The sequence below is a fragment of the Labeo rohita genome, chromosome 18 (genome assembly GCF_022985175.1).
Source record: "Labeo rohita strain BAU-BD-2019 chromosome 18, IGBB_LRoh.1.0, whole genome shotgun sequence".
Taxonomy (NCBI): Eukaryota; Metazoa; Chordata; class Actinopteri; order Cypriniformes; family Cyprinidae; genus Labeo; species Labeo rohita.
This window is the reverse complement of record NC_066886.1, coordinates 29,938,637-29,953,476: the sequence shown is the minus strand read 5'-3', so window position 1 is coordinate 29,953,476 and position 14,840 is coordinate 29,938,637. Positions and strand designations below refer to the sequence as shown.

General features: G+C 33.4%; 1 protein-coding gene across 1 annotated transcript; it reads right to left on the bottom strand.

Moving 5' to 3' along the window:
• Positions 1-3,979: 3,979 nt before the first annotated feature.
• On the bottom strand, positions 3,980-13,712 carry si:ch211-151h10.2 (uncharacterized protein LOC567699 homolog). The gene is made up of 9 exons (XM_051135570.1): positions 13,556-13,712; positions 12,401-12,596; positions 12,175-12,233; positions 8,650-8,788; positions 8,303-8,412; positions 5,800-5,980; positions 5,631-5,714; positions 5,375-5,470; positions 3,980-4,439 (listed from the first exon to the last, which is right to left on the bottom strand). The coding sequence occupies exons 1-9, from the start codon at positions 13,702-13,704 to the stop codon at positions 4,155-4,157; spliced, it is 1,299 nt and encodes a 432-aa protein (XP_050991527.1). The 5' UTR covers positions 13,705-13,712; the 3' UTR covers positions 3,980-4,154.
• Between the last annotated feature and the right edge of the window lie 1,128 nt (positions 13,713-14,840).

Genomic DNA, 14,840 nt, shown 5'->3' with positions numbered 1-14,840 from the left:
AGCCCTGAATGTTGAAAAAGGTTGTATAACTAAATGATAAACAGTCAGCTATTAAAGAGTATGCTTATAGCAAAGGCCACACTCATGTTAAAGGAGAAGTCCACTTCCAGAACAAAAATTGACAGATAATGTACTCACCCCCTTGTCATCCAAGATGTTCATGTCTTTCTTTCTTCAGTCGTAAAGAAATTATGTTTTTTGAGGAAAACATTTCAGAATTTTTCTCCATATAATGGACTGGTATGGTGGCCCAATTGTGAACTTCCAAAATGCATCTCAAATGCGGCTTCAAACGATCCCAAATGAGGTTGTAAACGATCCCAGCTGAGGAAGAAGGGTCTTATCTAGTGAAACGATCAGTTATTTTTATAAAAATAATGCAATTTATATACTTTTTATGGTTCATGACAGTTAGGGTATGTCGAAAAACTCCCATTTCATGTTCTACCTCAACTTCAAAATCGTCCTATATCACTGTTTTACCTTTTTTGTTAAGGGTGTTTGATCTTCTTTGCATGTTCACTTTGCATAGACTGGGTCAGAACTTCTGCAGTGATGTAGAATAGTTTTGAAATGATTTTTGAAGTTGAGGGAAAATACGATTGGAGTTTTTCAACATACCCTAACTGTCTTAAAGCAGAATACAATTCAGGAAGAGCGAGACAAGATGAGCATTTGACATTAAAAAGTATTTAAATTGTTTTTTTTAAATAAAAATAACCGATCGTTTTGGAAGTTCAAAATCAGGGCACCATCTCAGTTCATTATATGAAGAAAAATGCTGAAATGTTTTCCTCAAAAAACATAATTTCTTTACGGCTGAAGAAAAAAGACATAAACATCTTGGATGACAAGGGGGTGAGTACATTATATGTGAATCCTTCTTCTGGAAGTGGACTTCTCCTTTAATGTGTATTTATACGAGTAAATCATATTTATGTGTGAAACTGTTTCAAATGGCAGATTGTTATTATTAGTGGTGTACTGAGGCAATACTTAAGGTTAATGATTTAAACAAACCCCAAATGTAAACTTCAACATGTACATTACAATATTGGGTCAGAATATTTTTAAAATGTTTTTGGAAGTCTCTTTTTGCACACTAAGGCTGCATTTATTAGCTAAGAAATACAGTAAAAATACTGTAATATTGTTAAATATTTTTACTATTTAAAATAACTGATTTCAATTTGAATATACTATAAACTGTAATTTATTCTTGTGATCAAAGCTGAATTTTCAGCATCATTACCCTCGTCTTTAATGTCACGATCTTTCAGAAATCATTCTAACCATGTTGATTTGCGGTTCAAGGAACATTTTTTAAATAATCAATATTAAAAACAGTTGTGCTGCTTAATATTTATCTGGAAACTGTGATGAAGTTAAAAGTTTAAAAGAACCACATTTATTTGAAATAGAAATTTGTAACCTGTTAAAGTCTTTAGTGTCACTTTTAAAGCATTTTTGCTAAATAGAAGTACTTTGTTCTGTAAAAAAAAAATAAAATAAAATAAAATCCTGACCCAAAACTTTTGAACGATAGTGTAACTTGTTCCACATCATTTGTGCTACAGAATAATGCATAAAACCCATGAAGCATTTTGAAGGAGTGACAAAAAAAAAGTGCTCAGTCGTTGCCTGCTGGATCATAAAATAAAAAACATAATCCCATACGAGGGACCCAAGCCATACTGTATCTAGGGACAACAAGCAAATATTAACAATCAGCCAAAACATGCTGGCAACCACATAGCAACATGTTAAAAACAAACACCAAGAGAAAAAACACGCACATGGACACACACAATACTTTAATATTAAAATCATGACAGGCAAGCACCACTGGCATTTTCTTCACAAAACATAAATATCTAATAATATAGTTAAAATAAATTCATATTAAGTTCACTCAAATTCGTATTATTATGAAAAACAAATTCTAATAAGTTTACTATTATTCAGTGTATATAAGAAAGAAGTATGACATTAAAAAACACACAGACCCTCAGGTCCTGTCAGTGTACAGTACATCATACAGAGTTAAATCAAATGAAAATTCCTATTAAATCCACAAAGGCTAGTAGAGAATGAAGGAGCACCCTTGCTCTCATAAGAACACTCATCTCCTTTTGAAATACAATTTCAGACTGTGCTTTACAGCAGCCGACCAGATTTTTCCCACTATAAAGTTGATTTGGTGGAAAGGTTTGGCCGTCACTGCTATGAATGACAGCAGAGAGAAGGGAAAAAAAGGCTATAAAATCTGTATCTAGCTGAAATATAGATATATGGAGAACAGACCGTGAAGAATGGATTTTGGTCCTTTAAAAAGTTTGCATACTATCCACCCTAAATGTGTCCTGGAAATAATTATTGTGTTAGTGCATTTGAAACCAGAACGCTAAAAGTGCAAATGCTTGTTTAGCTAGTATTTCCCCCATAATATCCTTACAATTATTTTTTTATACTTTTTCAGTTGTACAAATGTGCCAAAGAATGCAAGTCTAAAGCTGTTGAAGTGGTTTTTCAACATAGACTAGCTTAATTTAAAGACAGTGAATTAGCTAGATCCTAACGCCTACATGCAAATGCAAAAAAGTACACAACAAAGTGTTTGTATGATATTATGCTAGTGTTGGCTATAGTACATACCATGTAGTGCATCGTGGAAGTATGGCAGCTGGATTCAGCTCTGGTGAAGGAGTTTCTTGGAGTTATTTTTGATTGGATTGTGCCCTCTTGTGCTCACAAACGGCATGAGCAGCATATATGAGCACTTTTCTGTGGCTGTATTTTCGCATTTACTGTTTGTTTTAGTTTATTGTTGTTTCATGTGCCCTTAAGATGATTAGATTCTGAAAAAGATCTTATTCACACAGTTTACAAGTATAAAATCACTTCAAAATGTGATGAAATCTTTCATCGTTCAAAGTAGACTAGACAAATACTATGCCTAAGTTATTTATTTATTTGAATAATTTTTATCCAGCACAGATGCATTCAATTGACAGTATGATTAAAAATGCATGTGAAGGGATGTATAATTATAAAGATTTTCTATTTAAAAAATAAATAAATGCATTTCTTTAAAAAAATTCCTGTGATTTCAAAGCTGAATTTTTAGCATCATTATCCAGTCACATGATACTTCAGAAATCATTCTAATATTCTGATTTACTGCTTTTTTTTTCAGATTTCTTTGATGAATAGAATGTTTAGAAGAACAGCATTTATCTGAAAAAAAAATTGTAGCATTATAAATGTTTTTATCACCACTTTTGGTCAATTTAAAGCATCCTTGCTAAATAAAAGTACAAATTTATATAATTTCTTTCTCAAAAAAAAATAAAATAAAAAAAATATATATATATAGATATATATATATATATATATATATGCTTTTAAATGGTATAGTGTATAATGTTGCTAAAGCTGATCTTTGGGTCTTTCTATTCATCAGAGAATCCTGAAAAAAAATACTAAGTAATGATTGAGTAATGATGCCGAATTAAAAAAAGAAAGTTGTTTTAAATACTAATATTTCACAATATTTTTTTTTTAAGTATTTTCAAAATGCAAAATGTAGCCTTGGTGAGCATTAATGACTTCCTTCAAACACATTAAAAATTTCCCGACATCAATCTTTTCTATTATTCTATCCACCTCTTTCTGAACGTGTAAGTCTCGCCTGACTGGAGTCAAATTCACATATTTTCTGAGCTGATAATATAACGTTAATCCTGTGCATATTTTTATAGTTAGTCATATTGAAAAAGTTTAAATTCAGTCGATCTTTTTTACCCCGTTTTAACATGAATTTCTATGGAGACCGGAACACGAAAGCACCCAAACAGAAGTTAGAATCCTTCATGATGTCGCTCATCGGTTACTAAGATAAAAGGTGTATTACATATTGCTAATATTAATGTTAATAAAAACAATCAATACTACATTTAATGTAACATGTTTTCGATATAATTTTATTCATTTACACGTTTCACATCATAGTATAGACACTATTGAAATTGCATTTTTTTTTTAATCATTATATTGAAACTGTGCATAAAGTGCATGAACTTTGCTGTTACACCTGCTCAACAGGCAACTAGGCATTAAAAATGTCCTGTAAAAACATCCAACTTTAGTCCAAACTACGGTGATGACCTCCTCCTCCTCATCCCGCAGAGCATGTGGAAGGGGGACATTCTGGAGTGGGTTTTTTGTGTGGCTCCTGGGGAATCCTCTGGGTCACTTTCTGGGTCAGAATGTAATTGCGCTGCTTCTGGAGCAGCAACGTACACAGGGATAGCGGGAAGAGACAGTCGTGACTGATCCACAGATAATCTTGTCTCCAAAGCACTCAGACCTCTCAAGTGAATCACAAAATTTGACGTCTGCTGTTCCAAAGATGTGAAATCCTCATGGATCTCAGAAAACTGTCACCGGAAAGAAAGGAAATGATTTACCTACCAAATCAAACCATATAAAAAGCAAGAATATGCTCTTTCGCACTATTTTTGTCTTCGTTATAGTTATGATTCAGTCATTTTTCCTCTACACTGTCAGAATATGCCCTGAAAAGTGCCCTGGCTTTATATATATGTATGATTCTGAGATCCATCTATTGACACTAAAGGACAAGTGAGGGACTCATATGCAACTATTACAGAAGGCTGAAACGCTGATTGATGATCTAGAAGGAAACACAATGCATTAAGAGCCGGGGGTGAAAATTTTTGAACACAATGAAGATAAATATATATATATATATATATAACATTTTTTTCAATTAGTACCGCCCTTCAGAAGCTACAGAAGATACATATATGTTTTCCAGAAGACAGAATAAGTTTAATTCACCCTGATCTTCAAATTCAAAAAGTTTTCAACCCCCGGCTCTTAATGAATTGTTTTTTCTTCTGAAGCATCAATGAGCATTTGAACCTTCTGTAATAGAGCATATGAGTCCCTCAGTTGTCCTCAGTGTGAAAAGATGTATCTCTAAATCATACAGCCATTGTTGGAAAGGGTTCAAATACGGAAAAATGCTAAAAAGGCAATTTATTTGTTAAGGACAAACAAGGGACTCATGAACAACTATCGCTAAACAAAAAAACACAGCTGTGGATCATTCAGGTAACAGCACAGTAAGAATCAAGTGTATGTAAACTTTTAAACGGGGTCATTTTTATAAATTCAGCTATTATTTTCTCATGCTAAATATCTTATTCAAATCACTACTAAATAAAAAAAACATGCATTTTGTATGACCCCTTTTATTTTGGTCAAATAATTAACATTTTGCAGGTTCTGCATGGTGTATGTAAACGTATGTAAAGGTATAAGTATTCATCTGTAAATGTCTTCATACCAGATCAGTGTTGGACTGTAATAAGTCTTTGGACCATGTAGAGTCAATGGAGGTACCAAAAGTCTTGTTCAGACCCTGATGACTGCTGCGAAGTGCCTGAGGAAGAGCAGCCAGCAAAACCACACTTATCCAGGCTTTATAATTTGAAAGCTACTGTATCGGCAATGTATACTTGTCTTGATATAGCTATTTCTGAAAATATCCTTAGAAATATAGTATAAATTATTAAAAAGTGAGTGTAATTTTGTGTATTGACCTGTAAAAGGTTTATATTGGTTTCCAGCTGCATCCGACACTGTTGGACTTTACTTTTGAACTGACTGAGCTCAATGAACAGGCTCTAAAACACAAACACATACACATACATCAGTAAACATTCATCACAGAAGGCCACTGTGAGATTTTATATGGCAATAGCGTATTACCTCAGTGTCTGTGAGGACGGCGTGAGGGTCCTGTTTGTCCGGTGTGCTGTCAGGCATCAGAGTCACCCGGGTGTGTAACTCCTCCAGCAGAGCCCAGCGCTTCTGTAACGCGCTCTGAACTGCACACACACTCACGTCGCACTCATGCTGAACCCGCAGCAGAGAGCGCAGACCGCTCACCCTGAGAAAGACACAGAATTCTAGCATTATAAACACTAACACAACAATACAACATAATGACATGAGAATAAAAATACACCAACATTAGCAGTTTAGAACTAGAAAACAGTTTTAAAAAATTAATTGATCAAGCAGATAAGACTGCATAGCTGCTGATTAGACAAATATTGTCCCTAGAAAATACAGTAAGTGCCATGTTCATTCGTTCATTCATTTATTTAAAGAAATAAAAATCTTTATTTCGCAAGGATGCATCTAACTGATCAAATGTGACAGTAAAGACATTTATAAAGTTTCAAATGTAAACAATATTTAGATTAAATGCTGTTCTTTCGAATATTTAAAAAATGTTTCCACAAAAATATTAACTTTGGATGCTTTCAAACGGCACTGAAGGAGTTCTCAAGTATGCTGGATATTCCTTGCTGAATATCCACTTCATAAACTAAAAAAGAAACAAATATACACTACCATTAAGATTTTTAATGTTTTTAAAGAAGTGTCTTCTGCTCACCAAGCCTGCATTTATTTGATCAGCAAAAGCAGTAATATTATGAAATATTTTTACTATTTAAAATAACAGCTTTCTATTTGAATATATTTTAAAATGTAATTTATTCCTGTGATCAAAGCTACATTTTCAGCATCATTACTCCAGTCTTCAGTGTCACATTATCCTTCAGAAATCATTCGAATATGCAGATTTGCTGCTCAGGAAACATTTTACTATTATTATTATTATTATTATAAATATTTAAAATTCTTTGAAATTCTTTGAAAATCCAAAGATCAGCATTTTTATGAAATAAAAAGATATGTATGTGAAGAGCTCAGATGCAAAACCAGCTAAAAGCCATCTTGGTCAAAAATGAGATACTGATACTGAGTGAATGCTCCTGACACATAGTATACGTCCATCAAAACTTTTACTTCAAACTCGATAAATTCCAGCCTCAGCCCAATCAGAAGTACCAGTACTTACATAGAAACCTATACAAAGTTGCCAGAAAGAAATGCTCATTTTAAAGAAATATGTCAGATAGATTTAGAGGCTTTTGCATCTGAACTCTCTCTCTCTCTCTCTCTCTCTCTCTCGCTATATATATATATATATATTGATCAAAAGTGATGATATAGACATTTATAATGTTACAAAAGATTTTTATTTCAGACAAATGCTGTTCTTATGAACTTTCTATTCATCAAAGAAACCTAAAAAATCTACTCAGCTGTTTTCAACATAATAATAATAAATGTTTTTGAGCAGCAAATCAGAATATTAGAATGATTTCTGAAGGATCATGTGACTGGAGTGATGATGCTTAAAAGTCAGCTTTGAAATCAAAGGAATAAATTACTTTTTAAAATATATTCAAATAGAAAGCAGTTATTTTAAATAATAAAAATATTTCACAATATTACTGCTTTTGCTGTACTTCGGATCAAATAAATGCAGGCTTGGTGAGCAGAAGAGACTTCTTGAAAAACCATTAAAACTCTTCTAGTGTATTTATAATATATGTAAATAAACTTTTTTAAATTGAGAACATTTTAAATAATGGAAAAAAAAATATAGGTAAAGGTAACATATTAAAGGGCAATAGTAATAATGAGCAAAAATTCAAGTATTGTAATGAAAAAAGTTAACTTTTTTTTTAATTGTAATACATTTTTTAGGATTCTTTGATTAATAGACAATTCAAAAGAAAATAATTTATTTTAAATATTTTTTAATGCGCATTATGCTTATGTGTGCTTATATGCATGCTATTTACATATTGTATTAAAAATATTTATTTCTTTTTAATGGATGGGTTGGAGTGGATACTGAAGGACAAATATCCGGCATACATGAGAACTCCTTCAGTGCTGTTTAAAAGCATTCCAGGATGTTTGTTGAGAAAATGAACAAAACCGACATCTAAAGAGTCACGACTAAAGAAATCAAAATATTTTGATCTGCGTAACATTTTTGCATAACTATAATTCCATTTTTTCCAGTCATACTTTTAATGACTTCATGATGAAGAATGAGTAGGTGTGTTTTGTCTCAGCTCATAAGCTGTTACAATACAAGTGCACGCTTATTTGTCATATACATCAAAATAAAACTGGACATCGAGAGGCAAGTGTGAGAGAGACGTCTCTTCACATGACAGTTTGTTGTCTGAAATCACACATGACACAAGACTGGGCGTGAGACATTTTAGGTGGAATTCAAACCTAGTACCAACCGCATATATAGAAGCCTGAGCAGCTTGTGACAATGAGTAAATATTTGTCATATCTGTTCGCATAGATCAAGTTTATCTGTACGGCTCACCTGTCCTGCAGGTAAGAGCGGATGTGGTGAACTCTGTCTTGAAGTGTGCAGTTCTCTTTATCATCCGTCTCTTCCTCATAGCCCTTTCTGTGGAGAGTCCGAGACACTGCCTGAATGCAAAAAAAACAAAAGTACTGGTAAACGTCTTTAAATCATGTTCAGCAGGACTAACAAGAGCTTTCTGTTTCCAACGGCAACATAATTTAAACAATGTAAGTGACAGCATATGTAATGATTTCAACATGACAGCATAATGACTGCTGACACATTAATGACTGTGTTCATTCTGACACGGGCCGACGGAGGTTCAAAGCTGTCAATGCACCACCCGTCCATAAGAGACAAACCTCAAGTCTGGTGAGGAGGCCTCGTATGTGGGGCTTGCTGGAGTCCGGCAGGAGCTCATGGAGGACGGACACCGCTAAACCCTCCGCTAGAACATCAACCTGGGATTCAAGATGACCTGCATCCTGCTGTGGATTTATACTGAGAGGAATAAGAACAAACAAATGTTTAACCACTATACGAAGACAAAACTGCGTTTTGTTATCAATTCCAATTTATCTTAGGTTGAACGAGTTTGTTTAAAGGAATTTTCTGGGTTCAGTGCAAGTTAAATGTTTGGTATGCTAATGATTATGAAAGAAGACACTTATGGGTTGTCTCTCAGTTTATTTAAAAAATAGTAATTCGTACAGCCAGAATTAAACATATACCCCCAGTTTCACAAACAAGGCTTAAGCCTAGTCCTAGACTAAAATGCAAGTCTGAACTGTTTTAACTGAAAGAAACTTGCACTGACTAATCTAAAAACAACATTAGTGCCTTTGTTTTGTCTCAAGACGCACACCAGTAAAGTTTTTGTCTTGTTTATAAAAATAACTTAAATGCCCTAATTGAACTATGGGGCTAGTCCTGACTTAGTCTAAGCCCTGTCTGTGAAACCGGGCCTGAGACTAGTGTGTTAGAATTGTTTAGTAACATTGTCTGTGTAGCATCATATAATAGCGATTTTTGTTGGGCTGCAAATGCTGTTTCATAGGGTTCTGTTTGCTAAATGCATTAGTTATGCATGAATTAGTAATGCATGAGCTAACAATGAGAAATACTTCTCAAGCATTTATTAATCTTATTTAGAAAGTGATTATTAAAATCAAAAGTTACATAATAGTTACTGTAACAATTGTACTGATCACTGTTGGTTTATGTTAGTTAATGCATTACTAAAGTCTACTTAAGGGGGCTTATTTTACCATAAATACTGAACATGTTGATGTAATCCACATTTGATTTTTAAACAGTTTGAGACACTTGTTAAACTATTTATTTCTGCTCAAAAGTTTGTGAATTTTTCTAATTCGTGAATGTGCATGCAAAGGTCAGTTTTTTTATTGCATGTCATGTTAGTTGGTTTCCATGTGATTTGCCAGAAGCAACATTTTGAGAGCAAAGGGTCAGGTAAAAAAAACAGAAAAGCTTTATTGTAGTTTGTCACGGCGTGGTTTGCGGGGAATGAGGAGTAGGAACGAGGAGCTTGGAACATAGCGTTTATTAATAATCCACAGGAACGAACAGGCACAGCAGGGAAACAGAAACAAACACAAACACAAACACAAACACAAACACAAACACAACGTATAAGACTTTAAGAACCGACAATCAGACGTGGAACACAACCAAACTTATATACACAGACTAATAAGGGGGAGACAGGTGTGAACAATCAAACAGTGACATCATAATTGAAAACGGAACAGGAAAGACCAAATAAGGGCATACACTGGGAAAAACACACAAAACAGTCCACAGGGGTGTGACAGTCTAAGACTAAAATATGAAGGATTTTATGAAATTTTAAGAAAAACACTTTTGAGATCTGGCCAAAAGTTAACTATTTTTTAACAGGACTACATAATTTCTCATATTTTATGTATTATTTAGTCTCTGACAAGCTACAGTTTTTTTTAATAAAGTGTATTATGTAATGTTGATTTTTGGTGAACTGCACTGAAAACAAAAGGGTTCAATTTGACCCCAACACAAACTCAGTGTGACCCTGGACCACAAAACCAGTCATTAATTAAGTTGGCTTGAGAAAGGCAACTTACTGATCTACTATTTAAGATTATTATTATTATTATTCTTCTGAGCCAAATTTCGGTATCTGTCTCCTCCTAGAGCTTTCAAGCTAGAACCACCAAACTCGGCCCAGACCTTCAGACTGGTCTGACTCGCTGTGCTTTTCTAACTGATCCGCCTTACGGTTTTTGTAAACCAGCCACCAAAAATCCATCCATTACATTGACAGACTGTTCAAATGAGCCAACACTCTTTAAACTCCCAGAATCCCTTGAGGCTCAATCAAGCTTCCCTTCTTTGTACTATTTCTAATCAATTTAGACTCATTTAAGCTTCCACTCTAATATTTCTAATCTATCTAGCTATCTAAATCACGCTAGCAACTTGCTAGTAACTTGCTAATCATGCTAACAACATGCTAGTAACATGCTAATCATGCTAACAACATGCTAATAACTTGCTAATCATGATAGAAACATGTTAGCAACTTGCTAATAACATGCTAATCATGCTAACAACATGCAAGTAACATGTTAATCATGCTAACAACATGCTAATAACTTGCTAATCATGATAGAAACATGATAGCAATGTGGTAGTAACATGCTAATCATGTTAACAACATGGTAGCATCTTGCTAATCATGATAGAAACATGCTAGCAACTTGCTAGTAACATGCTAATCATGCTAACAACTTGCAAATCATGCTAACAACATGCTAATAACATGCTAATCATGCTAACAACATGCTAGTATCTTGCTAATCATGATAGAAACATGCTAGCAACTTGTTAGTAACTTGCTAATCATGCTAACAACATACTAGTAACTTGCAAATCATGCCAACAACATGCTACTAACATGTTAATCATGCTAACAACATGCTAATAACATGCTAATCATGGTAACAACATGCTAGTATCTTGCTAATCATGATAGAAACATGCTAGCAACTTGTTAGTAACTTGCTAATCATGCTAACAACATGCTAGTAACTTGCAAATTATGCTAACAACATGCTAGTAACTTGGTAATCATGCTAACATCATGCTAATCATGTTAGAAACATGCTAATTGTGCTAGCAACATGCTAGTAACATGCTAATCATGTTAGAAATATGCTACTAACATGCTAATCATGCACGAAACATGCTATCAACATGTTAATCAGACTAGAAACATGCTAGTAACTTGCAAATTATGCTAACAACATTGTAATCAGCCTATAAAAATACAAGCAACAAGCTAATCATGTAAGCAATGTGTTAAATCATGCAAGCTGCTTTCATACTTTTACAACTGCTTCAAACTTTCAGGCTAGGCTTTCTCAAGCCAACTTAAAGTTTGTTCTCAAACTTTACTCATCTAGTTAAATAATAAGCTTTCCATTGATGCATGGTGTGTTAGGATAGGACAATATTTGGCTGACAACTATTTAAAAAACCAAATATTGAGAAAATCACCTTTAAAGTTGTCTAATTGAAGTTCTTAGCAATGCATATTACCAATTAAAAATTAAGCTTTGATATATTTCCAGTAGGAAATTTACAAAATATTTTATGAAACATGACATTTATTTAATATCCTAATGATTTTTGTCATAAAAGTTCATTTTGACCCATACAATGCATTGCTGGCTATTGCTACAAATATACACATGCTACTTAAGACTGGTTTTGTGGTCCAGGGTCACATATTATCAACACAACAGGAGTGTTATTATGTGCAATTATGTGAACAAGAGAATCTTGGTGTTTGGTGTATTATATTAACAGGATTTGGTCTCTCTCACCTGGTCTGCTGGTTCTCAGCAGTTTGTTTCACTATCACTTCACCATTGCACAGGAGATGCTGAGAAAAATCACACATAACAATATATTAATATTTACTTATGTGACATAATGAGTTTACACTGGTAAGAGGATCTAAAACTAAAAAAAAAAAAAAAAATCTGAAGCACATTTAATTCCTCTAGAGCTAAGAGGTAAAAAAAAAAAAAAAATCAATAGTAGACTGACCTGCTTTACTTTCTGTTCTTGTTTTTGTAAAGCTAAAGCACAGAGACCCAAGGCAGCACACAGCAGCCCAGCGAGGAGCAGTCGAAACCCGGCTTCAGTCAAACTGACAGAGGGGTGCAGAGGAGACTCCTCCAGAAGAATCAAATATATCAGAACCAGCCAAGGACTCCATCTCGGCCAGTTCCTCCAGTGCAGTCTGATAATATGAGAAACAGAGATTAAAAAATAACATTGACACAGATGGCTAAACTTAAGCAACTTGTGAGTGGTGTTACGAAACCTTCATTTCAAAATGCAGGAGAAAACATTAAGGGACATTTCATTTGATCATTTTACAAACATGATGAGAACATCTTGAATGTTTTGAACATTCTGAAACAAGTAGCAAGCAGTAACGTACATTAGACAAATGTCAAACGAAAATGTTTTAGAAAAATGTTCAATGAATGATACATGAACAACATCTTGAGAACATTATTAAAAAACAGGGGCCAACTCTATGTTAAAACAGTGTCTTAAGAACTAGTCTGAGCAACTAGCAGTTAGCCAAGGAGTAATCAGTCTTACTTTTTGGATTCAATTTACATTTTTTTATGTAATCGAATTTAAAAAATATATATATTATTTATGACCAGACTTCAAAAAAAAAAAAAAAAAAAAAATTAGATGACTAAGGTTTAGACTTAAAGTTTAGCCATGTTTCTAAGAATATTCCCTGTTAGATGGGTTTATATGTAATTTCATAATTACCTCTATTATATTTGACAAAGTTTACTGCTGAATGTACTGACAAGCATGATTTATTATAAACTAAAGTGTAATTTAAATTAAAACTTGTATGTTATGTATTTAGATATATTCGATTACACATTTGTAATGCTGAAGTTGCAATTCAGATTTAAAACATTCATATTAAAAACACACCGCAGTACTACACGTGTGCTTTAATATTTTAGTCAACACATCAAAATACGTGTATTTAATAATTATATAGTAATTACTATATTATTATAGAAAAGTACACTTAAGTTGTCTTTGAATTCAGTATTATTATAAGTTCAGCAAAAAATAAATAAATAAAATAAAAATAAATATAAAATAAGCAAACTTCTTTTTCAAAAGTATTAACCCACTGTCAGCACTCCAAACACCCACCTCATCTGTCTCCACCATCTTCCAGCTCTCTCCTCCACCTGTCTGCTGATCATCTCGTTCTCCTCCACCGTCTCATCCTGTCGTCCTCTGCCGTGAGTCCCGCTCCGCTCCCAGCTGCTCCACACATGGCCAGCGCTCAGCTGAGGCATGTATCCTCATGGACGTCCTGCGGGAAGTGTGTTTGGGTTCCTCAACTCACGCAGTGGAGACTCAATACTGGATTTTCCAGTTGCACTAGTCAGCCCAGCAGGTTTAATTCATCAAATAGTAATGTTTATTGTTTCCCTTGTTGGTTTGTGAGAAGAATATGTGAGGAATGTGGTGTAGTGAGAGAAGTTAGGCACTGCCCGATCCACCTGTGCCAGCTGCCACCACTCCCTCCTCAAATACACACAAACACAACAGCTTATTCAGTACGGCATTTACAATATACAACCATGTAAAATAAAAACATTAATTGTTTTGAATGTTTACGACGTAAATATTATTGATATGACAAAATGAAACTAGTGTATATTATATTAGATTTGCTACCATCTCACATCAGTGCATCTTTTTAAATAAATAAAATATCTTCTTAAAAACAAAGCTTTATTTATGGGTCATTGACGTGAAAGGATCCTAAAGTCCTATTTAAAATACTATATATATATATATATATATATATATATGTGTGTGTGTGTGTGTGTATATATGTGTATGTATATATATATATATATATCTATCTGTTGTAATTGTTCAAACATTAAGAATGTTGTGTACACATACATTTATATTGAAATTTAAAATTAAGTGATTTTAGTGTTTTTTCATCTCTATGAACTAGCCTTAAAAAATGTCATGTGGTGCAACCATGATTTATACTAAAATTAATTTCCTTAACATCCTTAGTATTTTTTTAGATGTTCTTAAAGTGCTTAGAAACAAAAGTATTTACATTTATTTTGATTTAGTTTTTCTAAATAATGATCTCATATTTTTTATTTTAGAATTTCAGAGACTTCTTAAATGTAGTTAGCAGACTTATTTTTCCTGTAAATTACACAAAACTGATAAAAATATTTTAAAAATACCATTCACGTAAGCATGCTGTAGCAGTGATTATAGAGATATTTTATTTTTATTTTAATACAATTATTCCTTTTATTGGTCACAACACATGTGAGTGAGTGGTCACTCCAAATGACACAACTTATATTATTACGGAACTTATATTATTAAAAATCTATTTAAAGAGTTGTGTGAAAAGTGCAGTTATTTCTGAACTTTGCCCAATCTTGGCTGC

Bases quoted from the DNA above. Each gene is read 5' to 3' on its own strand.
- si:ch211-151h10.2 (XM_051135570.1), bottom strand. From the start codon at position 13,704: ATGCCTCAGCTGAGCGCTGGCCATGTGTGGAGCAGCTGGGAGCGGAGC. The intron at 12,597-13,555 runs GTGGGTGTTTGG...TCATATTATCAG, and splicing joins AGATGGTGGAGACAGATGAG to ACTGCACTGGAGGAACTGGC. The intron at 8,789-12,174 runs GTGAGAGAGACC...TATTCCTCTCAG, and splicing joins GCTGAGAACCAGCAGACCAG to TATAAATCCACAGCAGGATG.